This window comes from Poecilia reticulata, chromosome 12 (genome assembly GCF_904066995.2).
Source record: "Poecilia reticulata chromosome 12, P_reticulata-male-v2, whole genome shotgun sequence".
NCBI classification, from domain to species: Eukaryota; Metazoa; Chordata; class Actinopteri; order Cyprinodontiformes; family Poeciliidae; genus Poecilia; species Poecilia reticulata.
Window position 1 is genome coordinate 16073220 of NC_088841.1, and position 27997 is coordinate 16101216.

At 38.6% G+C, this 27997-nt stretch overlaps 1 protein-coding gene and 1 long non-coding RNA gene across 4 annotated transcripts; one reads left to right on the forward strand and one right to left on the reverse strand.

Annotated features, from left to right (window-relative positions):
* Positions 1-222: 222 nt before the first annotated feature.
* LOC103473710 (AP2-associated protein kinase 1-like) lies at positions 223-27993 on the forward strand. Of its 3 annotated transcripts, none has more exons than XM_008424144.3 (20): positions 223-1286; positions 2992-3110; positions 5332-5440; positions 6420-6562; positions 7762-7883; positions 8457-8538; positions 8745-8877; positions 9000-9103; positions 10394-10476; positions 10642-10802; positions 11188-11309; positions 11472-11819; positions 11940-12082; positions 12730-12935; positions 13118-13207; positions 13903-13992; positions 14776-14880; positions 15378-15539; positions 17472-17579; positions 24884-27993. In XM_008424144.3, exons 1-20 carry the CDS (start codon positions 1121-1123, stop codon positions 25525-25527), a joined length of 3240 nt encoding a protein of 1079 aa, XP_008422366.1. In that variant the 5' UTR covers positions 223-1120; the 3' UTR covers positions 25528-27993. The 3 variants fall into 3 exon arrangements, with proteins under 3 accessions (XP_008422366.1, XP_008422367.1, XP_008422368.1); XM_008424145.3 differs by having other exon boundaries at positions 17493-17579; XM_008424146.3 differs by lacking the exon at positions 24884-27993 and adding an exon at positions 17854-22045 and having other exon boundaries at positions 226-1286.
* LOC103473711 (uncharacterized) lies at positions 21814-25192 on the reverse strand. The gene is made up of 3 exons (XR_535059.2): positions 25055-25192; positions 24886-24971; positions 21814-23256 (listed from the first exon to the last, which is right to left on the reverse strand). It is a non-coding gene; the product is annotated as an uncharacterized LOC103473711 (long non-coding RNA).
* Positions 27994-27997: the final 4 nt, after the last annotated feature.

Sequence of the window (27997 nt, forward strand, 5' to 3'; positions counted from 1 at the left end):
ATGTCTAGAAAACATGAAAGCATTTAATGAAATATATTATTTTTCATCATGCCATTATCAATCTGGAAATATAGGGCAGGTATTTGTACATTAACACCTGGGGGGCTTGTTGTTCCATAATCCAACAGTGAATATCTCCACGTGACGTGAACGCAGCAAATGACCTCACACGGTAGCTCACAAGCACGAAAGGGCGACGGGGCTCTCTGAACTACAGTACCCACAAGTCACCGTGTGCGTCAACAGCAACAGCTAGGATGTTGCGATAATGCTGGCAGCCAAAGATTGCTGTGGTTGCAGAGATTAGACGGTTGTGTCGAAACCTCAGTCGGTACCGTTTTAGCGGATGACAGACGCAGTACTTACACACTTGCAGCGGACGCAGACTCGTCTCCTATCAACTCGACGCTTATTGGGGGCTTCCCTGCGCTGAAGGCGTCAGCGAACGGAAACCATATAGTTTTTATATATATATATTTATTTAAATATATATATACACACACACACACACACACACACAAATGGAAGAAATTAAATAGCCCCACAGACAGTAAGCTATGAGGCAACAAACGGTCGCTGCACTTTCCTGAAGGATGGAAACAGCTTTTTGGGCAGCGCTGTCGCAGTTACTCGAAGGGTACACCGCGTTTGAAGACATTTTCTTCAGAGGATAACCTGGATAACCTTACACGAAATGTCATAGCGCCTTAGCAGCTAGCACTTAGCTAGCTTGGTAACGGCTGGACGAGATGGAGATGGACCTATTTTTCCTCAGCAGCCGCAGCCGACCATGAACAGCTGGCTGGCTGGTAAGAGGAGCACTTTTCCGGAGATGCTTTAACCTCCTGGGCGGTGTAATACACTTACATAACTGCTAGCCGCTCTATAGTTATCACCAACTGGCTTGTGTTGGCAAGCAAATGGGAAATTTCCCCTAAAAGTATCTCACATCATCACCACAAGTGAAAGCGGAATTACTTGCATATTTTTGAGGCACCAGAATAGACTCTGGATAAGTTTACACAAGGATCCGGGGATATAATATATCACTGCAATAAGCCAGCACATCACAGCGTGAAGAGGGCGAGCGCCACATCTTCCCTGCTGTCATTTCGACATCATGAGGAAGTTCTTTGATTCCCGTCGGGAGTTGGTGAGCTCCGGGCCTGGTTCTGGAGGAGGAGGGGGCAGCAGCTCTGGGTCCAGTCACGCCGGAGGAAATTTCATTGGCAGAGCCTTCACTGTCGGGCGGCACCAAGTCACAGTTGAGGAGATCATTGCTGAAGGTGAGGAAGGGAGTGCACAGACCAGATCATGTCATTCAGTTCACTCTTTTTTTTTTTTAACTCTTTCATTTTTTTTCCGTCATAGCTGGAGAATCAGGGGTGGCTTTTTGTGAATTGCAACCCGGATAGCCCCAATTCTGAAAAGAGAGAGAGAAAAACTTAATAATCTAAAATATTTAAGATATTGAATAATAGATGATTCATTCTTGGTTCATCAAAACAAAACCCAGAAGTTGACTCCCCACCAAAGCGACTTTATGTCTTTAACAGTCAGATTATTGCATCTGGTGATGGAAAACGATCATTCAGGGAGTAAGAAGCAGGTTTTTTTGTTTGTTTGCTTCATGCCGCCCCTCATTCCCTGCCACCCTGAGCAGAAAGCCTGATGTGGTGTATTTTTCTCCTTCTGAGATACTTACCTTAACCTTAACACCACTAAAACATAACTATGTCTCCCACACAGGCATCACAAAATTTTAAATTTATTGCACCTAAGTATATAAAAACAAAGCTCTGCACCGTTTCTCTTATCAGTACTCTGCTATTATGGTTCAAAGATGGCTACTAGCAGGCGCCAGGCAGTTGCTTTATGCTCTCAAAATGAATGTTTACAGTAGATACTGTCATTTTCACTCTAACAAGCAGCGGTAAGCAAATTGCAACCTAGAGTCATGAGGTGAAATTGCTGATGCTGGACTGTGGAAGCTTGTCTGGAGCTAGGAGGATAACACCCCCTCCACACCCCCAAGCAGTTTAATTGTTGAGTTTTTGTAAATGCAGGAAAGCAAGAAAAGAACTAATGCGCCCTCAGGGAATCAATTGCATGGAGGAAACATGCACTAAATTTGCTGCTGTCGAACATTGTGCACCCGTCTACATATTCCTTCTTATGAGGCCATAAATTTACATTTAACTCGGTTGTTTTATGAAAGCCCTTGATAGTGTTTGTAAAATGGTGTTTGATCTACTATCTAGTTATAGTTTATCAATTTTGTTTGGCTAAATTGTGAAGTCAACGTTTGTTTCTTGTAAATGTGATCTAGAGATAAAGTTGGCATCGTTAACTTAAACATTTCTCTCTTTTTTTTGTTTTTTATGAGCCAAACACATTTTCCTGTTTTAGAGAGTTGTGTCTGGGCTCCATCTAATCAAGCATTTGAAAACAATTTTTCAAGGTTCTTATGATATGAGTCAGCCGAGCTAATCAGAATGTATTTGTTTACCTTATTATGTGCATCACAATCTTATTTATATCCTCGTCCGTCATCGGAGATGCTCCACGCAGATTTGCAGTATCTGTCTGAAATTGATGACAGTGTCGCAGCTAAACTCAGCAGAATGAATATGCGGCCTGAGCCGTACCAGATGGTTGGGCCTCACTGTAGGCCTCTACTTTAACCCTCCAGCAACGACATGACTAATAGATAACGCTATAAGGCAGCACCATGTGGTCCTGATCCTCCGTTATGATATAAAGGACAAACACTGGCAGTTGTTTGATGTAATGAAGCAAAAAAAGGCTCATCTGCTAGAACAATGATGCAGTCTGAAAGCTTTGATGTGCAGCGTCATTGTGGAGTTGAGTACTTTGTAAATCTACTCTGAATTTTACATCTGTACTTAACGCTAATGATTTCCGTCTGCTTGTTATCATATCTGGTTGGCAGTTTAATGTGACAACTCTTCTTTTTTTCGTTTATTTTAGGTGGCTTTGCTATTGTGTTCCTGGTGAAAACAAACCAAGGGGTGCGTTGTGCCCTGAAGAGGATGTACGTCAACAATGAGCATGATCTGCAGGTGTGCAAACAGGAGATTCAGATTATGGTGAGTGGTTTGTTTTCATGCGATGCTTTTTGTGGCTCTGGTAAAACCACACGTGAGAGCAACAGGAAAAACAAAAGTATTTAGAAAGAGAAACACACGCAGGATGCCTTCCTCGAGCAAGACGCTCAATTTAGTACAAACAGGACGAATAAAGATGAACTGGTATTTAATTTTCACACAATGATAACCTTGATTTTGGAAAAAAAAAAAACAACACAACCGGTGTCATGGTATGAACACAAATATTTAAAACAAATTTATAAAAGAAAAATCATCTGGTGTTTTTATTTCAGAGGGAAAAGCAAATGTGGTTTCCTTTGTTGAATCATCTGACTGGTGTTTGTCGTCAGAAGGGAAGCAAAACTTTACAGCAGCACTTTCACAAGCAGCTCAGCAGGAACGCTGTGATTGAGAATTTTAGTGGTTTTGATGTAGGAGCATTTTAAATTATTGCCTATTTGCAATAAACAAATCAAACTTGAACAATTTATGCTGCTCCACATAGCTAATCATACAAGTACTCTCTTCAAATCAAACTCTAAAAGCTTCTTTTGTTTTATACAGTCTCAAAATGATTTAAACCCTCCATTTGAAACATCTTCAACACCTAGTGGAGTCCTTTTACATGTCATGACCTTCTGCAGATGGGATTCGAACATCTTCTGCCATTGTTCCTCAATAACTTAATCCCAATCCTCATGGGTAAAGTCCTCCAGTTCATTAATCTTCTTGGCTTTGTAAACTACGACTATATTGCTCAAATCCAATCAGAGATATTCAACTGAGCTCAAGTCAAGGAACTATGATGGCGTTTCTAGTCTCTTCCACAATGTTTTCTTTCAGATAAGCACTAGCTTCCTCACAAACTGCACAACAGCATGGGAATCTGATTTCCTGACACTTAATTGAATCCATTTTGCCTTCGACACTCGAAGTCATAGAAAGTGAAACGGCACCAGAACATCACTGAGCCACTGCCATGCTTCCTTGTGGGTTGTCTGGGTTTTTTTTTATTTTTTAGCTTAAACGTCATACTTCCTCCTCCAGACTTAATGCTAATCCAACAGCCCCCAAAACATCTCAGATTTGATTCTTTGCTCCACAGAATCCCAAATTCTCTGGTTTCTTTCTGGTGTCTTGTTGTGGAAATCGAAACCTCAGTTGAACATTTTTGACCACCTGATGAATCTGGTGGCACCCTTTGACACTTTCTTTCCTCATTTTTACTCCTTTACCTTTAAACTTGGAAACTTTGCCTCCGCCTGTATATTTATGTACGTTCACGGCTTTTGTTTTGCTTTTGTATCATTTTCCTTGTTTTTGCAAGGTAACAATCGCTTCCATAAACTTCTTGGACGATTTTCTTGACTAACATGAACAAACCATTACCATCAATAATCTGGGCTTTTGAGATGTTCTGCCTCAGAACACAAAAGGAAACTAGTAGGATTTAATGTTGAAGGTAGATAAAATCTATGTAATATTAGTTAAGTATTTAAACTGTGTGGAATTTTTTAAAGCACATGGAAACTTAATTTGCCAATAAACCTTATTCAGATTTGGTGTTTAATAAAAACGAGCACTATCTTTGATTTTTTGCCTTATTTTTCGGTTTGTTTCTATTCTCTCAGGTTGACTATAGTAAAATGTTTTCTGTCATGGCAAAAGGTTTGACTGAATGTTGATATTGGAAAGTCTGAAAGCCTTCTTTGAGTTTAGAGTCTACATAAGACTTTGTCTTCTTTGTGCTGAGGAACTCAGGAAGGAAGGAAGCAATGGACGCTGAGATTACAAACAAGCCAGATCTTATCACTCCACAATCTTCCAGTGGAATCATACATGTTGTTGGCTAACGTTTGCTTTCTTAACCTCCCAGGCTTTCTTACTTTTGCTTCTCACTATCACTCTTCTCACACACAATGACGGTGGCTCACCTTCAACAGTAGTACTTGGAATTTGTTTTTCATTTCTTAATAGATTCCTGATTCCAGCTTCCTATTTCAGCTCCATTTGTAGCGAATACCCTAGAGCTTCATTGCATAAAGTACTGACAATTCAACTTAACCTGCAGCGTTTGCAGATAATTTCATGTTGCATCATCAGTAATATTCCTATATTTGACAATAGAAAGCAGTTTATTCTTGCTGAGTTTTTTGGTGTGATCTTTGTGCGTGCATTGTAGTGTATTAATGATGGTGCATTTGTTTTGTTATTCTTGCAGAAAGACCTCGTTGGCCACAAGAATATTGTTGGTTATCTGGACTCCAGTATCACAGCTATGGGATCCCGAGATGTATGGGAGGTTCTCATACTGATGGACTACTGCAAAGGTGAGGGTTGTGCTGGAACGCCTTGATCAATGACAAACTGTGAATTTAGATGTTGGTTAAACAAGTACAGCGTCTTGTCATAGGTTTTGCACATTTACAACCAAAAAGTTTACATATTTTATTAGAATTGTAGCTAATTTTTTACAAGGTTTTGAAAGTATTTTAGATATAAAATCCGAAAAGTGTGGTGTGCAATTATATTCAGGCTTCCTGAGTCATTATTTTGTTGAAAACATCTCACTGTGATTTTTGCTATATGTCCATACCAGCTCTGTATCTCTACAGGTAAAATGTTGCCAGTTTGTAAAATAGCTCAAGCTCAGTCAGATTGGATAGAATATCTGCGACACTAATTTTGAAGATTCATAACTGAAATTAAGTCTTGATTTTCACAAAGCCAATCTAGCTCATATGGTGCTATGTTTACTGCGCTATGTTTACTGATATAACCTCCACCCCAGTGGAGCTTCTTACTTTTTCTCACAGGCTTCTTGCCTTTTATTTAGCCTCATCCTTTTAACAGTCTAGTTTGGGAAACGCACAAAGTAGCGGTAGAGCAGATAGCTTATATAAAAAGACAGCCAGTCCTTGAGTCCAGGCTGTCCTTGGTTCATCCCCCAACCTTACACCCTTCCCTCCTCTGCCAAGCTTGTTTACAAACACATAATCCATTTTATGTATGGTGTGCTTTTTATTTGTGTTTTATTTATTTTTTTGATTGTCGTGTTTTATTTTGGATTTTTAAAATGTCTTTCAGTCCCAGCGTGTTCCAGTGTGTTCTGTTCAAAATTTAAGTTTACGAGAAGAAACTTGCATTATGATGTCATTATCATTAGATCAGTTGAAAGTAGTCTTGTTTTTCGCAATAATTTCTGCGACAGTTTGTTGTCCAGCAAAATTTGTTACCGTTACAGGCCTAAGTATTAGAGCAGACTCTCCTATGGTTTGCTTTGTTACATTTTCAAATGTTATTTTACAGGAGGGCAGGTGGTTAATCTGATGAATCAGAGACTTCAAACTGGCTTCACGGAGTCCGAGGTGCTTCAGATCTTCTGTGACACCTGCGATGCCGTATCTCGCCTGCATCAGCGCAAGGCGCCTATCGTCCACAGAGACCTCAAGGTGACATTTTAACAGCTTTCCAATGAGCCTTGTTTTTATTTTAAGTATTTAATAACTCTAACACAAACGTGAGCCTGCGTCAGTTCTGCCCTGGAATAAAACGCTTCTTGCAAAGTGAAGTCTTAAATACAGTGAATCTCGGCTCTCTGAACTGTAACGTGTTAATGCCCTGTAATGTACCACTGTGTGCCGCATATTGAAGGAGATGACATCCAGTGTAATTGTGTTAACCCAGCAGCAGCTCCTTCTGTGAATCACCCTGCTGAGACGTCCTTTGAAAAGCAATGATAAGTATGTTGGTGTGAGAGGAAGCTTCGTTTAATTATTCATTGGTCTAATAGCAGAGAACAATGTAACTTGTTAGCATGCTTGAAATAACTTCACCTGCTGCAATTAGAGCCGTGTAGCTGCATTGATTTTAAATCGTAGTTTCTCAGTAGTTTTGATCAAAATGGAAACACGACTTTTTCGCTGTAGAAATGTAAAAAGAATTCACTTAAAAATTTGTGAAAGGTTTGCTTCAACCTTGTGTGCTGTAATGTGAAGGTGACAGTAGTTTAATGTGATTGATTACTTTATCTTTTGAAGATATAACCATTACAGTTTTCTAGGCCCATTTCTGTTTTTCTCCAAAAACTATAATCGATGGCATTCCAAGTGTTTTTCAAAATTTTTTGTTGGAAAAATTGTGTTAAAAATGAAGCAATTGCATTAATACAATTATAACATTTTCAACTACTTGGAGAGCTCCAAGTTGTTGGAAGAGATGTACTACATCTGGAAAGAAAATTAACAATCACTCCTCATCAGGTTTAGAAAATGTACTTGTTTTTGTGTGTGTGCGTGTGTGTGCGTGTGCGTGTGTGTGCGTGTGTGTGTGTGTGTGTGTGTGTGTGTGTGTGTGTGTGTGTGTGTGTGTGTGTGTGCGTGTGCGTGTATGTGTGTGTATGTGCTTACTTTACTGTATATCAGTCCAGCTGAATGTCAGTAGATTCCAGGGTCCCTCTAGATAATAGGTACAATTTACTCAATGTTATCTGAGATACCCGTCTTACCAAAGCAAAAGCCTCGTATCTGATCTTAGCCTGGTGGTTAATTGCTGCTTCAAATCAGTGCTTTGCTTTGAAACACTATACTGTCTACAATAAAGTCTTATCTGAAGATCTCTGAGTAAAACAGAAATGTCCACGCATCCACAGGTGGAGAACATTCTCCTGCATGACAAAGGTCATTACGTGCTGTGCGACTTTGGCAGCGCCACAAACAGGTTCCAAAACCCGCAGACCGAAGGAGTGGCAGCAGTGGAGGAAGAAATCAAAAAGTTTGTGACTTTTTAACATCTCAAGCTTTCTTTTATGACTACTTATTGTAAATAATGTAACTCAATTGCTTTTTTGTTTTTTTTTACACAACCTTTAAAAGGCATTGAGGATAAAATAAACTGAGACATTATTCACTATTTATTCATTGATTTCTAAAGGCAATTATTTGCATTGGATTTTATGTTTGGGTATCAGATCAAATGATGCTGAAAACAAACTGCATTGTTTTAGATTTTGTTTTGAAGTCATATAAAAAAAAAAACTATAATTTCCTTTCCCTTCTCAATGATATTCTACTAAGTGTTGGTCTATCATATGAAAATCCAAATTAAAAACTTTGAAGCTTGAAGCTGTCATATTTTTAAAGGGACCAATATTTTAAAAATTAACTTTTTTTGTGTATTGTTCAGACTCTTAACTGTGGGATCTTCACAACAACTAGAATCTGCAGTTTTTTATTGATGTAATATATGACTTGTATTGTGTATAGTCAAAGCCCTGTGTTTACAGTTTCTGCTTTATTTTGGCACATCAAATCTGATACTCCTACTATTTTAAATGTTTCGTCTTAGGTACACGACTTTGTCATATCGTGCTCCAGAAATGGTAAACCTCTACAACAATAAGATTATAACTACAAAGGCTGATGTCTGGGTGAGTAGGATGAATATTATTTGTGATAATAACACCTTAATCACAATGTGATTGTGCTTATTGTCCATCATAAATAAACCAATAAAATCTACAAACCTACAAATTTTATGAAATGATTGAATAATCTTTTCTCAGCTTTTTGGTGTGTCTGGACTCATCCGTTCCTTTCTCCTGTCACTGGGTGTGCATGTGGTTTTTCTTTCCAGGCGCTGGGCTGTCTGCTGTACAAGTTGTGCTTCTTCACTCTCCCCTTTGGTGAAAGCCAGGTGGCCATCTGTGATGGCAGTTTCACTATTCCAGATAATTCCCGTTACTCTTACGATCTCCACTGCCTCATTCGTTAGTACCTGTCAAATAATTTTCTTTGCTCTCTGCTTGGTCCAGATGTTTTTGTTGTGTTTTCTCGTTTAATTTTTGGAGATTTAACATTTTTCTACATTACATGTTTTTTGTTTTTTTAGGCTACATGCTGGAGCCGGATCCTGACAAAAGACCGGATATCTATCAGGTGTCCTACTTTGCTTTTAAACTCGCTCAGCGGACTTGCCCTGTTCAGAATGTGAAGGTGAGTCTCTCTCTGTAGCCAAGATATTTGATCAATTATGGAAAGAAATGGCAGTCTGAAAGGCATATTTCAGGATTTTTAATGTGGAGGTAAAAAAGTTAAAAGCAGAAGGATGTTATCAGAGGGCACGCACAAAACTATCACTGTACCTAACCCACACAAACAGCCACATGCATGGGATGCGCTTGACACACAGAAACAAACAGCAACGTTGCACCGCAAACCTCATGGTGACTTCCTGAACCACACAAATATGCTACATGGACTGGATGTGCATAGCCCACAAAAACAGCGGCTCTGGTCAGCACAAGGCCCAACACGCACAATGTGGCACACACACACGCAGTTATGTGGCTGTTTAGCCTACTTTTTCACAAAGTACACAAAATAATAAAGGCAGGAAAGCAAAGCCACAGGAGAAGGAGGACGGAGATTCTCAGTCAAATAGTCAAATAAATATAATTGTTTTTTACTCAAAGGAAAATCTCAAGGTATTTACAGCAGATAGGTCTCTTTGCATCTTAACTTGGTAGAAATCCAGATTAGCTGAAGTAAATAGTTTGAGATGTAGCAAGATGAAGGAGGAGTTTCACTGTCTTAAGACATCTCTTAAGATGTCAACATCTGATGTCAACATCATCTTCTCCTTTTTTGTAAATCTGTAAGTTGTTGTCATGTTTTCATTATGTGATATATACAGAAGTATATAATTACACAAAAACTGAAGGTACGGGGCAATACACAGTACAGTGAATGTAAAGTGATTCAGCTTAAAGTTACTGTCTGATTTAAAAATAAAGCAGCGTAGCAACCTAAAGTATTATAGCTGCTTAATCGACTCAATAAATTTTTATGTTTTTGAAAAGTTTCTTTACATCAGTACCTCCATAGCCCAGTGAAACACATTATATAGATTAATTAGACAAAGACTGATGTTAGAACATCTTTATTTCTGTTAATCATGATGATTTTCTGCCAGTAACTAATTTTAGATTACAATATTTACATCAGAATAAACACCATCTGCAGTGATCTGTAGATTAGCATTAGCAAAGTTAAACTTTGAGCCTTATTGAAACTTTTTTTTTTTCAATTCTATTTTTGGGGATCTTAAGTGCTGTTTGGTTTTCATGATTGACCTTAAAAACCCACTGAGGTCAGCAAGTTAGTCATCTTAGAGTATCTCTGCAAGACTCCACACAGCAACATTTCAGCTTTATTTTCTGCATTTCATTCAGAATTTGATGCGCATTTCCTTTTCAATATTTGCTTTTTTTCTTCACAAACTAGAATTCTCCGATTCCTCCCACACTTCCTGAGCCAATCAAAGCGAGTGAGGCTGCCGCAGCAAAGAAGAGCCAGACTAAGCCCAGGCAAGCATGACCTCATTACTCTGTAATACCCTTAAAGCTGTAGTGACACCACATTTTGTGGAACTAATTACTTACAGTCAGTATCCCGATACTCATTAAATAATTATCTTAACAGTGTTTTTCCATGATTAACGCGAAGGGAATTATGCTTCCTTTTGTCGTCAGACTCACAGATCCAATTCCCACCACTGAAACCTCCATCACCCCTCGTCAGAGGCCCAAAGCCGTGCACACCCAGCCCGCTGCTGGCATCCTACCCATCCAGCCTGCTGCCCTCACCCCTCGCAAGCGAGCTAATCTGTCTGGTGCCGCAGCTCAGTCTGTGGGTACGTATTTCACTCCGCTGTTACTCTGTTTCTGTCACCAGAAAAGCAAAACTTTCTGATAAAAAATGACATAAGTGCATGAATCCTACAGCATGTGTTTGGAAATGTCGAGTGCAGCAGGTCTTAATAGGAACAGATGAAATACCCACGGTGATGGATTGAAAAATTAAAGTAGTCTAACTAAGCGGCTGCTTCTTTTTTTTATTCTGTATCAGTGCTTCAGGTGATGAGCTTTTAGTTGGTGATGTTATTCAGCCTCAAGCATTTTAATAAAATTCATGTTACTGTGAATTCATTTAAGTTTTATATGAAATTGTGCGTGTTTACATGTAGAATTGAAACTGATGGATGCTGCTGAGTGATGTGCTGTGTTGTTATTCTGCAGGAGTCAGCTTAGACCTCTCCCAGCCAGCTGCAGCTCTCCAGTCGCAGAAGGTACAGACGTCAGCTCAGCCGTTCATTCAAACACAAACCAACGCAAATCAGGTTGCTGCTCCACAGAAGCAGGTACAGACAGTGACTCAGGAAAACTTTCTTCTACTTTTTTCCTGTGAAATGATGAATCATCTTCATTATCCCGTCTGAAAATGTAGATAGAATTGTGGTTATGTGGTAGAAAATCCTGGTTCTTCTTCAAATCATATAGTGTTACATATGTTTGTGCATTAGAATGTGCAGCCGGCTGCAGCTGCTGGAGCAGAGACGGCAGCCTCTGCAGCATCACAAGTGGCCAAAGCTGACGCTGCACCGCAAGCACAGCCAACATCCCAGCAACAGGCCACGCCTTCTTCTTCTGTGGTTAGCTCCGCTCCTCCACAGGCAGCGCAGACTCCGTCCAGCCCTGCCGCACCTCAGCGTCCAGCGCGTCGCAAACAACCGGGTCAGACTCAGCCACCAGAGGCTCAGCCCTCTCCGAGCCAGGCGTCTCCGGGACAACCAGAAGCGGCTGCGCAACAGGAGACACCAGCTCCAAGTCAGCCTGCTTCCACTGAGGCCAGCCAAAAATCAGCTCAGATCGTAAGAGGCCAAGCAACCTCCGACCTTCACCTCTTCTGTCCTTTTCCTGAAGTCCATTCGCATATGTAATAAAAACAATTCTGATCGTTACACATTTGTTTCTCTTCGTCTGTTGAGCAGACTCCACCTGAGACTCCAAAGACATCTGAGGACCGAGGTCACCAACGTGTACCGAGTGATGCAGCATCAAACGGTGCTGCAGATCCTGTCAGTGACTCCACACAGCTGCTGCAGGGGGATAATGGAAATGTTGCTCTCAGCCAGTAAGTGCAACTTTTAAGAATTTAGAAATATTTCAAGAGTTTAAGATCTTAAATTCATTTTAAGATCATTCTGTGGATGATTGTGTTTTGCTAGTTGAATTTTTATCACCAAAAACTGGTAACAATGAACAAAAGTTGTCATATTTTTATTTTAAATACAAATGACATTCAGCCAGAAGAAATGTTAATTACATTTGGCTATCTTCCTTTATTTAAGTGAATATGTTGCAAGTCTCGCTTTAAACCACCACTGGGCTTTTTTTTTTTTCTTTGGCAAATCATGACCCAAACCAACTTCAGTCAAATTTCTTTTAAGTTATTTTAATAAAACCTCAAGTCAAGTGTTTACTGTTTAAGAAATATTTGACCAAATGCAAATTGTCTTATCTTTGTGGTAAGTATACAAAGAAAGAATTGTTTAGAAATATTTGCCATAGAATCCTAAAGTATTCTTTATATTTACATTTCAAAATAAGTTAAAAGGACAAAGAAATCTAGAAATCGAAGCATTTTTATAGACACATTAGCCTTACTTGAATTAGTGTACACTTGTAAAACCTTAGGAATTGACAGAAATATCTTTGCATTTAACCACTGCTGAAGCCGATTTGCATTTGCTTTTAAAAACAAACTGTTTTTTCTTGTAGATCACTTGTATCTCAACCAAACGCCGCCGACTCTGTTCAGCCGAGCCTTTGCGATGCAGCGCAGGACCAAAACAAAGCTGCAGCTACCGTCCCTTCCTCTGGTTCCTCCAACACCCCCACGCAGCCAGCATGGAACCCGTTTGACGACGACAACTTCTCCAACTTCACAGCTGACGAATTCAAAGCTGATGACAAAAAGTCTTCAGGTAAAATGTGATTTTTTTATTTTTATTTTTTAGCAAACATTTATGAGATTTAATTACACCTTAAGTCATAGACAAGATGCATTGTGCTACAGAGGTGGAAGGACAGCAAATATATCATTTAATAAAGGTTGGAGTTTTTTGTCTTTTGATGTAAACAATGAATGATAATTTTTTAAAAACAGATATGGTGTCAGATTCTGAGGTAACACCTTCGGAAGAGCTGATTCCAGGTCTGCAGGCCTCATCTGTGGAAAACACTTCTCAAGAAAATGGTATTGACAAATTCAAAGTTTTTCTACCTGCTTCTAATTCTAACTGTGGATCTGTGAGATGCTGTAGTCGTCATAACTGTCTTTGTTTGCTGTAAAGTTGCTGTTTAGAGACAAGAGCTTTAAGTTTTTGGCTGAAAGTCAAACAAAATGGAGAGTCCAGGAAAAAAAAAAATTCTCTTAACTATAAACAGAACTTTATACTAATCACTTTGCGAAAGTTTGCATCTCAAAAATCAGTTGTCAAAATGTTTAGATGTGTTAAAATTTAAGTCAAATTTATTTGCAGGTGTTGTGTGTGAGTTTTGTTTATTGAAAATCTTCTAATTTTACACAAATCTTTATGCCAGAAGGCTCAAAAATGTTATGATGTTCTAATGACGTTCTAGTTGTTCTTAAACAAAGGGAACTTTAAGCAAATAAGAAGTTTATATTTGCACAAAAAGACACATTTAACTAAAAGAGGAATTAGATAAAATCTGTTATCTAGTCTGTTTTTTAAGCATGTCTGCCATTCTGATCACAAGGATATAGCATCTTACACTATATCCCATGATAACAAAATAAGTGATTTAAACTCCTCTATCATTTAAGCAGTACTGCACTATGAGACACAACACTTTATTGGTCTCAGTTTGCAGAATCATCTGAATATTTAATTGGACATTATCCTGAACTTCTCTATCTTTGTCTCCTAGCTGAACGGTCATCTGCTATTCTGGACTCGGGAGCCTCTCTTTTGGTTGTCCCAGATCCTTTCCATACCCTTGAACTGTCGGATGCTCCAGGTAAAGGCCCATTTTATTCTAATGAAATGTGAGAAAAAAACAATGTTTTATTTTATCTTCATATAAATATTTGAGAACTAACTGCAGCAACTGAGACATTGGCACAATAATGATGAAGAGCTTCTAGATTTGAATAAAAATGAAACACATACTGTATTGTACCGCATTTTTCGGACTATGTAGCCCAGTGCGCCTTTTCTGTGGATTTTTCTTCAACCACCAGGGGGCTCCTTAGAAGCAAGTGAATCATTGGAAGTCAAAATTGGAAATCAAAGAAGAAAGTGCTGATTTTCATTTAGAACAAGCACATGCTAGCAGCAGGCACGACGGAGAAATGTTTTCAAACTCAAACCCTCTCAACATGGAAACAACACGAAGAAATTCATATGATGCAGCTTTTAAGTTGAAGGTTATCGATTTGGCAGTACAGATCGATAGCTGCTACACGTAAGCTCGGCGCGAACAAAACCATGGTTCGGCGTTGGAGACGCAATGCTGCGTCCTTAATATCAGATTTGGAAAACCGAGAGCGGGGGAGATGCCAGCGGCTTATAGCCCGGGGCGGCTTATATATGTACATTTCCAGTTTAAAAAAAAAAAAACTTTGAAGGTGCGGCTTATAGTGAGGTACGCTGTATAGTCCATTCGAACTCTGCCAATTTGAGTCAGTCTTGAGCATATTTTACATCTTTTTCTGTGTCGTCTGAATGAATTTGACATCGACTTACAAAGAACACAATGTTTGTACATAAGTTTTTCACTTTTTTATTTTCTGGCCTTCAGAGAAGTTGATTGAAGGTCTCAAATCTCCTGACACATCTTCACTCATGCTTCCTGATCTGCTGTCATTGTCTGATCCTTTTGGAGGGTCTGTGGAGTCTGTGAAAGGTACGAGTCTTTTTACCTGTTGTTAAACATTTTTCAACCCAAAAAAGGCTGAAACAAAAAATCATTCAGGGCTGACTGCATTAAAAACAGAACAGGGTTAACCTGCAGCTCGATTCAGCGCAAACAGAAACAGTAATGTTATCAAGCGCAAACCTTCTTATCGCTATGTAAAGAAAGAGTGAAAGAATCAATAGTTTTATATTAACAGTGGGTGAAATGACATATGTGTAAAAGAACTGGCTTCAAATGAATCAACAGAATTTATAAACTGGCTTTTTTAGTCCTTCTCCAAGGTTGTCTCTGTGCTGCCTCTGGTGGCCAGATAGTTCCACATCATCACTTGTGATTCAATAAACGTTTAGACATACAGCAGAAAAACTGGACTTTTAACAGCTTAGATCTTTTACGAGCATTTAAAATTATGAAACATATCAAAGTGAGAATTTAGATATTTTGTTAACTAGATCCCATTCTTGTGGTTTTTCTCCCCGTCCCAGACCCTCTCACTGCAGACGACTCTCTCCTCGGGTCTCTCATCTCCGGACCACCCGCAGCACCGGGCAGCGCCACCTCCTCCATTTCCTCTGCTCCCACCTCTGCCACATCTGCTCTGGATGATTTCAGCCTGCTGTCTGGAGACTCAGTACAGCCGAAAGGGGGTAAGAGTCTCTGCATGGTGATGATTTAAAGTCACTCGGTGGAGCATGAATATCTTTGACAGATGTGCTCTGATAGGTTTGTTTCTTTCCTAAAAAGAAAGAACTATTTTTTTAACATCCTGGTTCTGATTTTTTAAAGAGTAAACTATGAAGAAACCTGGTATTGAATAATTTACAATCTGTAGGTCTCAGAGGTAGAAATGCATTAACATCAGATGCTACTTGATGAGATGCTGCTTCTCTAGTATTTTGATTCCTAAGTGGGTTTAAGATATCAGATACATCAGCCTCCTCCTGGTAAAAATGTGTATAAAACATTCAAATAAATTATGCATATTGCAGTAACATAATCTCACACTGAAAAATGTAGCCAAATTCAAGCCTTTTTTGAATATTTATTCAGTTGGGGTTAAAGAGAATTTTATTTTAAGATTTTGTTTTTGTTAGTTAACATAGCAATCCTTTAAAATAAGTGTACAGGAACTGTTTCTAATTTATGCTGGTTTGAAGTTGATCAGAGTCTCTAGAATTTTTAAATTACAAATTAGTGATAAATTTTTAATATGGGATATAAAAAAGATGCAACATGGGCTCTTAGACTTCAGCCAATGGTCACTGAGCTAAACGAGGAGCCAAGTTTTTAATGTGGAGGCGACTCTGAAGTGGCGACTCACAAAGTCTCTATAGCAACCATTAAACATCACCTACATAAAGGTGTCTGAGGCTTGTCAGGATGAAGCTTGTTGTGTCCTACCATCACAAACACAAACATGTTGAGTTTGCTAAACTGTCCTGCAACTTTAACTGGAACCATTTGTTTTTTTCAGATAAGTCTAAGCCCCTTTAAGATCATAGTTCCAAACCATAAACACACCAGCACACACTCGCCATTAAGGATCTTTTCGTCTTTTCCCATCATACGAGTTGGTTTGCTGAAGTGACGGTAGAGTGCACTTTCAGAGCATGCAGATAAGTTGTTCATTTCTCTTCTCACTGGAGGAATCATTAATTTGACATCAGCAATCTTTAGACTTGATAAATTGTGCTTGAGGAGCCCTTTTGTCCTCCATCATGACACGAATTGACATCTCAATTCATTATCTTCCCTTATAGATCCGAAGTGAGTCGGTTCGCTTCATGATGCCTTGAGTTCGAGTGCAATATTGACACTAATCTTTTAGAAATGTGTTGATTGAACTCTTCTGATTCCACTCTTGGGATTTTGAATCATATAGAAAATTTCAGCAAACAGTAACATTCTAGCTATTTTTTGTACCTCCAGAACAAAATCATTTTTTTAATTCAGGCCAACAGCGATACCAAACATCCTTCATTTTTTAATCCCATTTATCATCGAACTCCCCTAAAGGTAAAACGTTTTTGATTCGCTGTTTAATAGTCAGGGTATTTTTCTTCACATGAGATTAATGATCCTCCTTATAATGGGTTTTCAATCAGTTTAATCAAGTTTAAAGTCTTCAAAGTAGCAGAGTGTTCCTGAGCTGTCACGAGTCATCTATAAAATTGCACTGTCTCTCTCAAATTAAAAACAGCACAGCTGGGGTTTAGTTATCGGTTCTTGGCTGCAGAGCAAAAATATTTAAATACTGTTGACTCTGCCAACTCTGAATCACAGCCTGACTGTGTGCAGCAGGTGACTCCAGTTGCAGATCACCGATTCCCTCTCATAATGTGCCGTCAGACGTAATTTTTCCGTTTACAGAGCAGCAGATCTATTTGTCTTGAAAAGCCTGGATTGAGAGCATTATTTTAGAGAAAGATGGAAAATCTTTTTGTAATTGCTGTGCATATTTTTATGTGGAGGAGGCATCATTATATACTGCTGTAGTAATAAAACATCATCCCAGTGGCCCCTCTACATTATATTGTTTTTCTTACCTCGTCGATCTGAGCTTTATTTATCGTCTTCAGACTCGTCTCTCTTGATCTCAGACTTCGAGGCCCAGTCGGCCAGTGCGGAGGCTGCTACAGAGGACGACTTTGATCCTATTCCCGTCACAGGCCGAAAGAATTCCCAAGGTACACCTTTAAAGTTCTTTATTCTCACGTGGCTGAAGTCATCTTTGAAATAAAACGTTAAAATCTAATTGGTCAAATAGAAACGTAGGGATACAATTTTTGGAAAAGCTGTAGCTGTGATTGGGTAAATTTTTTTTCTTCTTCCTTCTTCTCCTTCCTTCCTTTTTGACTGCTTTCCTTGCCTGTTGTGACTCCCACTCCTCTGCTTCCCCTCCACCCCCACCTCTGTTTGCCCGTACTCGTCTCGTTCCCCTCCCCTTGTCTCTTCGGCCAGTTTCAGGAGGCCACTCGCGCAGTAACAGCGGTGGTTCTGAATCCAGCCTGCCCAGCTTGGCCCGCTCCCTGATGCTGGTGGACCAGCTCATCGACTTGTAGATGGCCCCCCCTTCCTCCTTCATAGAAGCTGTAACTCTGGATAATAGTCCGGCATAGCATAACAACAATCAGCCGTGTAGACGTAGATAGCTCTCTGCACCCCCTCCCTGACTTCCTCCCTTCATTATAGAAACATCCCTCACCTGTCAGCGTTTCTTCATTCCTACTTTTCTTTCATCGATAGAAGCGTCCGCCATCTCTTCATCTTTCATCTTCACACTAACATTTCAGCTTTGTTCTAGTTGCCATGCATTATGTATGATCCACCGAGAACGAGCAGCCAATTCACCGTCCATTTTAAGCACTAGTCATGTTAGGGTTTTTTTTTTTTTTGTCAATCAGGATAAAAGCTATCAGTTTATTTGAAGAATACAGCATTTTGTCTAATAGCAAACAAACAAAAAAAAAGATCATTGTCGTAATGTAAAGTAGACATAGTTCTAAGTGGTTGTAGTTCTCGTGCACAAGTGAATTTGTCGTGGTTTGCCTTCCTAGATTTTCCTCCCTGAGTTTATTTGCACAGAAAAAAAAAAGAAAAAAAAAACACGGAAAATTTAAATGATCGTTCATTCAGGTGAGGTTTATTTGAATTAACAAAGCCAAACATCTCTGAATCTGATGTCACGTAGCCTGATTTGCAGGGAGATGCATAAATGTTAGACTTGTTTGAGTTGAGGGATGGAAGATCTGTACGACTGAAGCTGCTGTAGTTGAGCATGAAAAACAGAACCGTGAGTCATTACACGCTACATTAACGTGCCATAGAATAACCCGAGAAGTGACGAGAACAGCAAAGCAAAGACGAAGCACAGCGCACTCCATAATTATTGGCACCCCTAGTAATGATTTTTATTTAAAAAACTCACAGATAAAAAATTTTTTTGCTTCCTGTGTGAAGTGGAAAGATTAGCTTGAGTGCCTGCCTTGTTTGCCACACATCTAGTTGTATTAAACCTTTAATTGTTGCTCTGACTGCAATTAGCATGTTCTGCTATACAAAGGTTTAAAAAAATCCATCAAGAATATCTTGGCCATATTGTTTGGAGTTTATTAAGAAAGCAATTTTCTGATTTGAGCATCAGAAGATCAAGATGCATTTTATCTCGTGTTTTCTTGTCTTTCCCATTGTTAAAAGTAATAACATTTTGCCGCTTATCACTATATCATCATTTCACCTGAGTAAAACAAAAACACGCATTACCAATCAAAATCTCTGAGGCACTCTGAGAATGTTAAAAAAGTAGGCATAAACTACAAATGTGGCATTTTTTTGTCATTAAAGATACTTTACTGTCTTCGGATATTTCGTTCACTAAAAAACTCAAATTTAAGGTTTGGACTTTTCTAAATGTTTCCTGTTGGGTTCATGCTACCGCAGTAAAAGATTAATTAATTTTCAGTCTTTTTTAAGCATCTTTACCAGGCATGCCAACATTTGTATACAGTGCTGTACACTCAACCATTCAATATGAATAATATTTTTTCTTGTCTATTCCACTTTGCTTTTTTTTTTAGATGAAGATTTTAAGTTGTTTTCCTGAAGGAAGGTCATGTTGGAACTTAATCAGAAGTCGGTGTGTTTATAGCAGCGTGCCATATCTGTAGAAATGCATGAAATCTTGATAATAATGTGAGAAACTAACAATAATAGGACCTAGCAGATAAAAAGTAGCAAATATAAATATACACAACACTCTCCAATCATTTCTTGGCACTGTCAGAAATCTCATTAGACGAATATTTTTTCACACACACACTCTTTTGTTTTCGCACATTTAGTCCACATTCTCCAATCCCTCCTACATTCCTCACATTTGTTTACTCCTTATTTATGTAAATAGATATCTGCAGACTCTTATCCAGACCGTATATATGAAGTCATTGTCATAAAGCTTTACACGTGGAAGACATATTGCTTTATGTGTGAATCTGATGTACATGTCATATATATGCATATATATATATGACATTGTTTTCCTGTTAATACATGTTAATATGAATAGAGTGTTAGAGATTGAATGTAAGAAAAAAATATTAGTCTATATTAAAAATCTATATATGATTCTTAACATCATAATTGTTCAATAATGTTAAAGAATACCTGAAAATGTCATTCCTCTGTGCAGACATGTGACTTTTTTATTTTTCTTCTTGGTTATAAATGCTCTGAAACTGTCAGTATGTTAAAATGTATAGAAGCTAACCCTGGTCTCCGTCCAGCCTGGAAGATTAGGCCTGAACCCATGTCTTATCCCACTCTCGTGAAAAGAAAAATGAATCTGTGTGTGGTCTGTTCTCATGGACAAGTGGACAATTATATTTTTTATTCAAAGCAGCCGGTGTATAGAGGGGGAGTTGAATTGTGTGAATTTTTGGTCCCATTTCATTAGATTTTTTTTTTTGTGCTTCTTAAGGCTTTTTTGACTAATTTTAGTGATCACAGGATTCATATCAAAAAGCATGGCAGTGTTGTTGAATGTTACAATCCCATGCGTTGGTATACAGTGTTCTGAAAAGTGTGCGTGTGTGGACTCTAAAGTGTTGGGTGTTTTTTCCAGTAGTCTTCTTGTGTTGTTGTTGTTTGCTGCAGAAATGGCATTTGGTCAGTTTGTCCTTAAATCTCCTCTGAAAGCACAGACCCCCTCTCCTCCTAAATTCTCTCAGGTGGTCAGAGCTGCATCTCCTGCAGCACGCTGACCTACTGCTCTCCCGTTCTCTGGAAGTATGCGTTTACTTTTGCAGTTTACAGAAACAACCCTTGTCTTGTATTTAATGTTTTCGGGGCTCTGTGGAGTATGGCGGTCTGAAGGTGCAGCCCTGTGGCTGAAGTCCGATTATCACACAGCATTATAAACATTATTGAAGGTCAGAACTGTATAGATGTTTCTGTAGGATAATTTAAAGGGGTTCATGCTTCTGATACATGATTGCAATGAAAATGGCTACTTTCACTTGTTTGTTCTTATTTTTATTTTATATGAAAAACGGAATTTAAAAAAAGCACAAGTTTTATTTTTGGAGAAAGAGATTTAGAAATATCTTTATTTTATGTAAATGAAGTGCCCAAGTTTAATAAGTTAGTTGGCCATATTTCAACAATCCACGTGCAATATTATTTTAAATATAGCTAGCATTTAAAGAGGAGCTATTATGCAAAACTCGCATGTTCCAAGTTTCTGTACTTTCATTTAAGTCTCAACTGCTTCTAAAAACCAAGAGCTCAAGAAAACCACCCAGCCTCTTTTTTGGCAGTAAGCTAATGTTCTTTGGTGTCTGCAAAATGAGCCTCCTAATTTTTAAGTCACATTCGACAAACGCTGTGCTGTTTACCCAGCAGCAGCTTATATGAATTTAAAGTGACAAGAGGCCCTAAAATAGCTCGTTCTGAAAGGAGTTCAAAATAGAAAGAACTTGACCAGACTAAGATCTCATAATTTAAGAATAATTTTGTATAAAGAAATGTAACAAACATGTTTTGTATAACCCATAGGCCTTTCAAGGAAGCATAATAGATCCCCTTTAAGTGACAAGCGTAGAAATATCAAGCCCAGAATCTAAAGGTTGTGCCAAAAGGATACAGTATGGAGTGAGCTACTCAGATGTTAATAACATTTCCCCTTATAGTGCAGAAGGTTTGAGTAGAAAACAACAACAGGAAGACATCTTGAAAGCCTTGTTGTTATATTTACCGGAGTTGCTGCATGTGCAGTTTTGAGGCTTAAAATACCCAATGATCACGTTTCTGATCCTCCAGCTGAACATCAGTCATCTGCAGTTACTGTCTGAACCTATGCAAGTCCCCAAGCTTTTTCCCTCTAAGCGTTAGTGTGCTGTTGTATTTACTTAAAGCCAAGCAAGGCAAGTAGCTGGTGAGAAACAGAAGCCCCAGATTTGTGGTTTTTTTTTTTTCTGTCATTTCCCCCAAAATGAAAACAGTCAAGCTATGTGACATTATCAAGTGTTTTTGAGATGCCTCCTTGTCATTATGGCCTAAACCTGCGTCAGAGCTGTGATACTGTGTGCTCCTATTTTTGTGAGATAATTTAAGAATTATAAAGGGATGGCTAATAAAGTACAAATGTGAATGTTGACTTTTTGACTATTGATTCTTGTATTTCTCAAACAGTTCTCGGAGTGTTTCAAATTTCAGAGCTTGGCAGATTTATTCATACCCTTTAAACTTTTCCACATTGTGTCACTTTACAATCACAAACCTCAACCTTGGATTGGGATCTTATGTCATGGAGCAACATAAAGTAGACCCTACACAGTACATGGTGTGGTTTCCATAAATTAATTTCAGATTGTGTTTATCGAAATGAGCAGGGACTAACGGAGGTGCTCTCTTCAGATGAGATCACAGCTTTGCACATATGAACCACATGAAGTTACGTAAGTTTTCTCAAGAGGTTTACTACGGATTTACACGTTGGAGAAAAAGAAAACCAAGACCGCTGTCTACATTGCCCTCTCTGTAAGACGTCACACTCCTCTCTTGTGTCTGCCTTGAGCCACTTGGTCATTAATTGTCTTTCTGTTTTGCTATGAATGTGTTCACATTGCGCAGATCAGATTAAATGTCAGCGTCTGTGTAACGTCGAACCTTCGTCTGTTTAAGATCAGATTTAGCTGACTTGACTTCCAGACTTGCTTGGTTTTGCTTTTTTGATAATATTTTCTGTAGTTATGAGACGCTTGTCCAAAAGCTGTTCATGGGTTCCCAGATTTTCACCTTCACAATTCTTACAACTGGATATCACTCTTTGAGAATATCCTGACTTTGACTGTTTCGCTTTACATTCAGCTCTTCTATCGTGGCTTAAATGTAGAGCATCCACACTGATGGGTGTCACCTGTTTAGGTGCAGAAGTGGTTTTGCTTCATTGTTCTGCAATGTTACTGATGGACATTAGTGCAGAACTTTGGCTAGTGTTAACTCTGTCTCTGTCTCTCAGATTTATGCCTCTTCATTATGGTTTTGCTCTCAGGTTTGCATATCTCTTTAAATTTCCTCACGATCCTCCCTGGATTCTGCTGGTGTGGTAATGGCACCCTCTGCTGACACTACTGTAGGTGCATATGGAAATGTCTACTTCCTCTATGTTGCAGGATTGAAGAGCAGATTTTTCCCTGTGTGCAGCTGCAGTGAATAAATCATAATCCTGCTCAAACCTTGGCCAGTTTTCTTCCACTTTGGGAAAATGAGAGAATTGGGTTGTTGAAATTCAACATGTGGATCTGCCTTTGTAGTTGTACTGGAACTGCTGGGTCAGATGATCTGCTGGCTTTCTTTGACGGGAGTCTGCAGATGAATTTAACATCATGTTTATTGATAGAAGCAGGAAAATATGAAATTACAATGTCTGAATGTCTTTTACAATATGTTTTCAACAGTTTTGAACATTTACTCATTGTGTGCACATTTACATGTTGGATAGAAAGAAAGATTAAGATCTCATCTGACCAGAGCTCCTTCTTTCCATGTCCAGTCCATCTGTTCATCTGGACAGCCGTGTCTTGATTGGACTGATGTTGAGGCATATTATCTCAGCTTTTGAATTGAACAGTATTGCATGAAAAATTCAAAGCTTGTGATAATGTTTTATGACACAAACCTGCTTTATTAAACCCTCTCACACACACACACACTGAAAGTTGTGTGTGGACAACTTCCTTGTCCACACACACTGATGGGGCCAATAAAATTAAACTTTTATTTGTCTCACTGTATTTTATTTTGTGAGAGGAAAAAAGACGCAACACTTTTCAGATTTTCGTGTATGAAACATTTTAAAAGCCAAGTATACTTTTCCCTCCACGTCGGAAAAATATGCACTGCTTTATGTTAATCTGTACAAATAAAAAAGTTTATGGCTGTAGTGTTAACAAAATTAAATGGTTACAGGGGTATGAATATTTTCACAACCACTCTATCTAACTCAGGCTCCTCTTTACAGATGGAGAACTTTTGTGTGCAGAACTTTGTAAAGTCATGCTCTTCTTTTTAGAGTTCTTTGTTTATGGTACTCATAAAATATTTGGCTGCTTTTTATCATGTACAAAATAGTCAGCATTAAGTAGTTTTGATGAGAAAATATTCCACAGTTGTGTTTAAGATGAATGAAATTATGTAGAATATAAGTAAAATGAGAATGCAGAGATATGAATATGTTTAAAGGAAATGTATTTGGAAACGACACAAAGATTGAAGTTATGTATAGAAAAAAAATACATGGGAATGTGAAAATAAATGTGTCCATTTGAAGTTAAAGACGGCAACAGTGCACTGAAAAATATAAAAATAATAACTTTGAGTGATTATGTAGTTTTTACAACAACAAATTTGTTGTAAAACTACACTACTACTACTAAAGTTGAAACTATAAAGTTCAAAGCAAACCATAATATAAACATTATATAAACTGCATCCTGATCTGGCTTTAGGTGCCATTTTATTTTAGGTTTCTTCATAAACTTGTTCTTGTACAGAGTTGCATTTAAAGTTTGAAAATAATTGTATTATTTTAGAGAATTTTTATTGTTGGACAAAGATGAAAAAAAGTTTGAATATGTCACATTACTAACAATCTGCTTGGATTGTCCTGTAAATCTACACAGGTAAGACTCTAAATGTTTGTGTCGCAGTTAAGTTGTGTAAAGCAATATTAATATTAATAAGTGAATTTGTCAATTAAACACTCAGTAAATTCGTGTTCAACTTTTCTTTTAAATCTATGTGAAAATATGTCTGACGAGTTGAATCCCTCAGATTTAAAAAAAAAACATTACATTTATCTGTATCTGTTGCAATTTTCTTACAAGATTCTTTTTGTTTCTAGTTTAGAGATTCTTTATGAAACATTAATGTAATTTGAGGAAAACCTTCAGGGGACATAATCTCACTTTCCTCTCTGTTATTGCGCACACAGACCTGCAGAGGGAGCTCTTCACACTTCACGCTGCTCACTCTGCAGCTCCTGGGCAGAAGATCCATCAGAGCTCCGCTGCATGTGTCCCCTACAAACACATGTTGCTGTCAGACGAATGCGGCGCTCAGCCCCGCCCTGCACGCGTTCCCTGCTCCAACCGTCATTTCATACCTGTTAACCAAGGATCCCAGAGCCCTCCTCCAAGCAGCGCCATCATCTCTGATGTCTTCCAGCTGGCCCCGTTTAAACCGCAAAGGAAAGAAAGCGGGACAGCAAGCAGAGTCTCCGCCTTTTCTGCATCCCATAATTCTGCTGAAGCATCAGATGTTTTCCTGCAGGCACCGTTTGGGAAGCGGCAGGAAACCAGCAGAGCTGCTCCTGCTAACACTCAAGCATTCATGTACGGGACTCAGCAAATGAGAAACAGCACAAAGTGTCACCCTGTCGCCCTTTTGCACACGGAGGCCCCTCTGCTCCAGCAGCCCGTGGCGGTGCACCGGGTCGTGTCCAGGATCGGTCAGCAGGCCGCCGTGGGCTCAGTGGCAGTGGGGCCTCTGCATTCCTGGACCATCGTGGGAAAAGTTGTGGCTGACCCATTCACCGCCGCACCTTTTCAGCCCAGATGCTCCCCAGGGAAGCCTTAGTGTGTCTTAAAAAATGCAAAGTCAGAAGAAGAAGAAGAAGCCAAAATATAGTTAAACTGCAGTATGACTAAAATCCCACATGTAAGTTTGATGTTGTTTCAAGGTTAAGGCTCTACCTCAGTCGTCTCATTTGCTTACAGTCACCATATCAAGTCATCATGAACAGTTTTGTCTTTATTTATCTATTCAATAATCATATAAAAGTAATTAAGAATGTTCCAGATCAAAAGTTTGTATGCAGTTTTCTCTTTTACACACGTGGTCAAAATTATACATACAGGCTCAGATATATAGATATTTACTGATTTCTGCCATAATTCTGACTCCATTTTCAACCACTGGCCTCGGCAAAATTGTTAGTCAAGTTTTAGAAGGGTTGATGTCAAGGATTTTAAATCAAAAAGACATTAATCATCCCAAAATACAAACTGATATAATTGTCTTCAAAGAGTCATTGTAGCTGCTGATGGCTGTGGGAAGGAAGGATCTCCTGTAGCAGTCTGTGTTACAGGTTGTCTGAAGAAACCTCTGACTGAAGATTTGTGTAATATGGAGAAAACCTCCTAGAAGCTTAATGATGGTCTGCTCTGTACATCAAAATCCAGTTGTGATGCGTGTTGGGCGTCTTTGTCCTCTTGGAACATATTTTAACCATCGAATCTAAACTGTCATTTGCACACAAAAGCAAAGCTCAAAGTTAAATAACTACCCAGGAACCACTGAGGTAAAAAGTAAGAGCTGCTTTTGAGTGACTCGAATTTAACATCAACATGGATTTAGTCCATTAAGAAAATAAGAACCATCTACTCTAAAACTTAGACATTTCAGCTTGACTTGCTGCATGACTGCATTTGGACAAACCAAATGCTTTGTGGCAAAAAGCTGAGCTGTTTGGCCAAAAGGACATAAAATGTGAAGAAGAGACTTTCAAAGCTTGTACGAACTGTAAAACAAGGCGGTGGTAGAATCATGGCCGGGGCCATTTCTTAATTAAACATATATTCTACGTGTAAAAGCCTAATGCGTCAGGGACCAACCCAGCGTACATGAACTCAAGAAATTCCTGTAAAAAGTGGTCAAAAATCCAGACAAAACTATTCCAGGGATTCGTTGACGTCCACAAGAACGTGATTTCCCTGCTATTTGCTCATGGACATTTATACAAATAGTAGTGGGCCTAATATCTGAGCCAATATCTAATTTTAATCAGAAAAAAACAGTAAATTTGAAGGTTGTCCAGCCAAGTCTTGTTTTTGTAAACCAGTGTTGTTGTATCTTGCATTTCTAGTCCAATCCCCAGAAAGAAGAGGTTAACTTCATCATTACAAGGCCCAAGTTAAGATGACCTCCATTTTCATGGGGAGTGAATGTTGATATTTTTTTATCACTTTTTTTATCCAACTAAGAAGTTTTACTTCGATTTAGAGGAAAAGCGATTCAGCTGTTAGTGCGTCGTGCCAGAAACCATCAGTTTCTTGGCAGCCCGAAGGATTTGCTTGGCGGCTCATGCCTTAAGCCTATTAAATCTTTCCTGTTGTTTACATATAAACTGCAGATTTTGCTTTCATTATCAGTATTAGGAGATTTTCCAAATGTTTTCAGTTTTCCTGTCGACATTCAGTACCGCAGCTGAAAGTTACCATGTTACTGCAAGCCAAATCCATGTTTCTGTTTCCAAAAGCACTTCAAAAAAATCCCAGCAGCTCAGCAGAGACTTTGACGTAGCCGGTATTTAATTATCCTAATACCGGTTTACACGCTAAACAGATACTGACATAAAACACAGTTTAGTGTATGTTGTTTAACTTTTCTGTCTAGTCCGTGAAATAAGTTTTAAGTGTAGTTTGTCAGCGTATCACAGATTAGATTTTTTATGTGATAAAATGTTAAATATAAGGCTTCTGAATCTTTTATTTTGGTACAATGAAGGACTCTGTTTTTTGCTCAGGCTTAGGATTCCTGGATGTGTACACTGTATTACCTGCTCAATTAATACTGGATAAATAAAAACAACGAAAGTTAAAGGTTTTATCAGCCTAATATAGCCTTAAAAGCTTCATGCTCTGGATCTGTTGTTTTATTCTTATGTGTTTTTATGTCTCTGAGTTATATATTAAAACAGTTAAAAGTGGGTGCACACTTTTAACATGAATCTCTGAATGTAAATCATCTTCATTTTACCCACAGTTCTAACCTGTTCTTGTTCATTTTTTGCCTTTTTTTCGCTGCTCATCAGGCGATACATGCAGGCGTCCCTGGAAACAGCTTTTTCAAATTTAATCCCAGTTTAGGATTAAGCACCAGTGTTATAAAAACACTCAACATTATAAAAAATACTCTTTATTTTGTCTTGAGACGCCTCCACGTTTTTTTTTTTTAAAGTAACATTTACGTATTTGCCTTGATGGACATGTAACTTTTTATTTTGAGGTGATGCTATTAATAAACAGTTGTGGCAAAAACCTTTCCA

What these genes read in the sequence shown, in the direction of transcription:
- LOC103473710 (XM_008424144.3), top strand. Translation starts at nt 1,121, where the DNA reads ATGAGGAAGTTCTTTGATTCCCGTCGGGAGTTGGTGAGCTCCGGGCCT. An exon ending in TGAACTGTCGGATGCTCCAG is followed by an intron (nt 13,993 to 14,775) that starts GTAAAGGCCCAT and finishes TCTGGCCTTCAG; the next exon opens with AGAAGTTGATTGAAGGTCTC. An exon ending in AGGCCGAAAGAATTCCCAAG is followed by an intron (nt 17,580 to 24,883) that starts GTACACCTTTAA and finishes TTGCGCACACAG; the next exon opens with ACCTGCAGAGGGAGCTCTTC.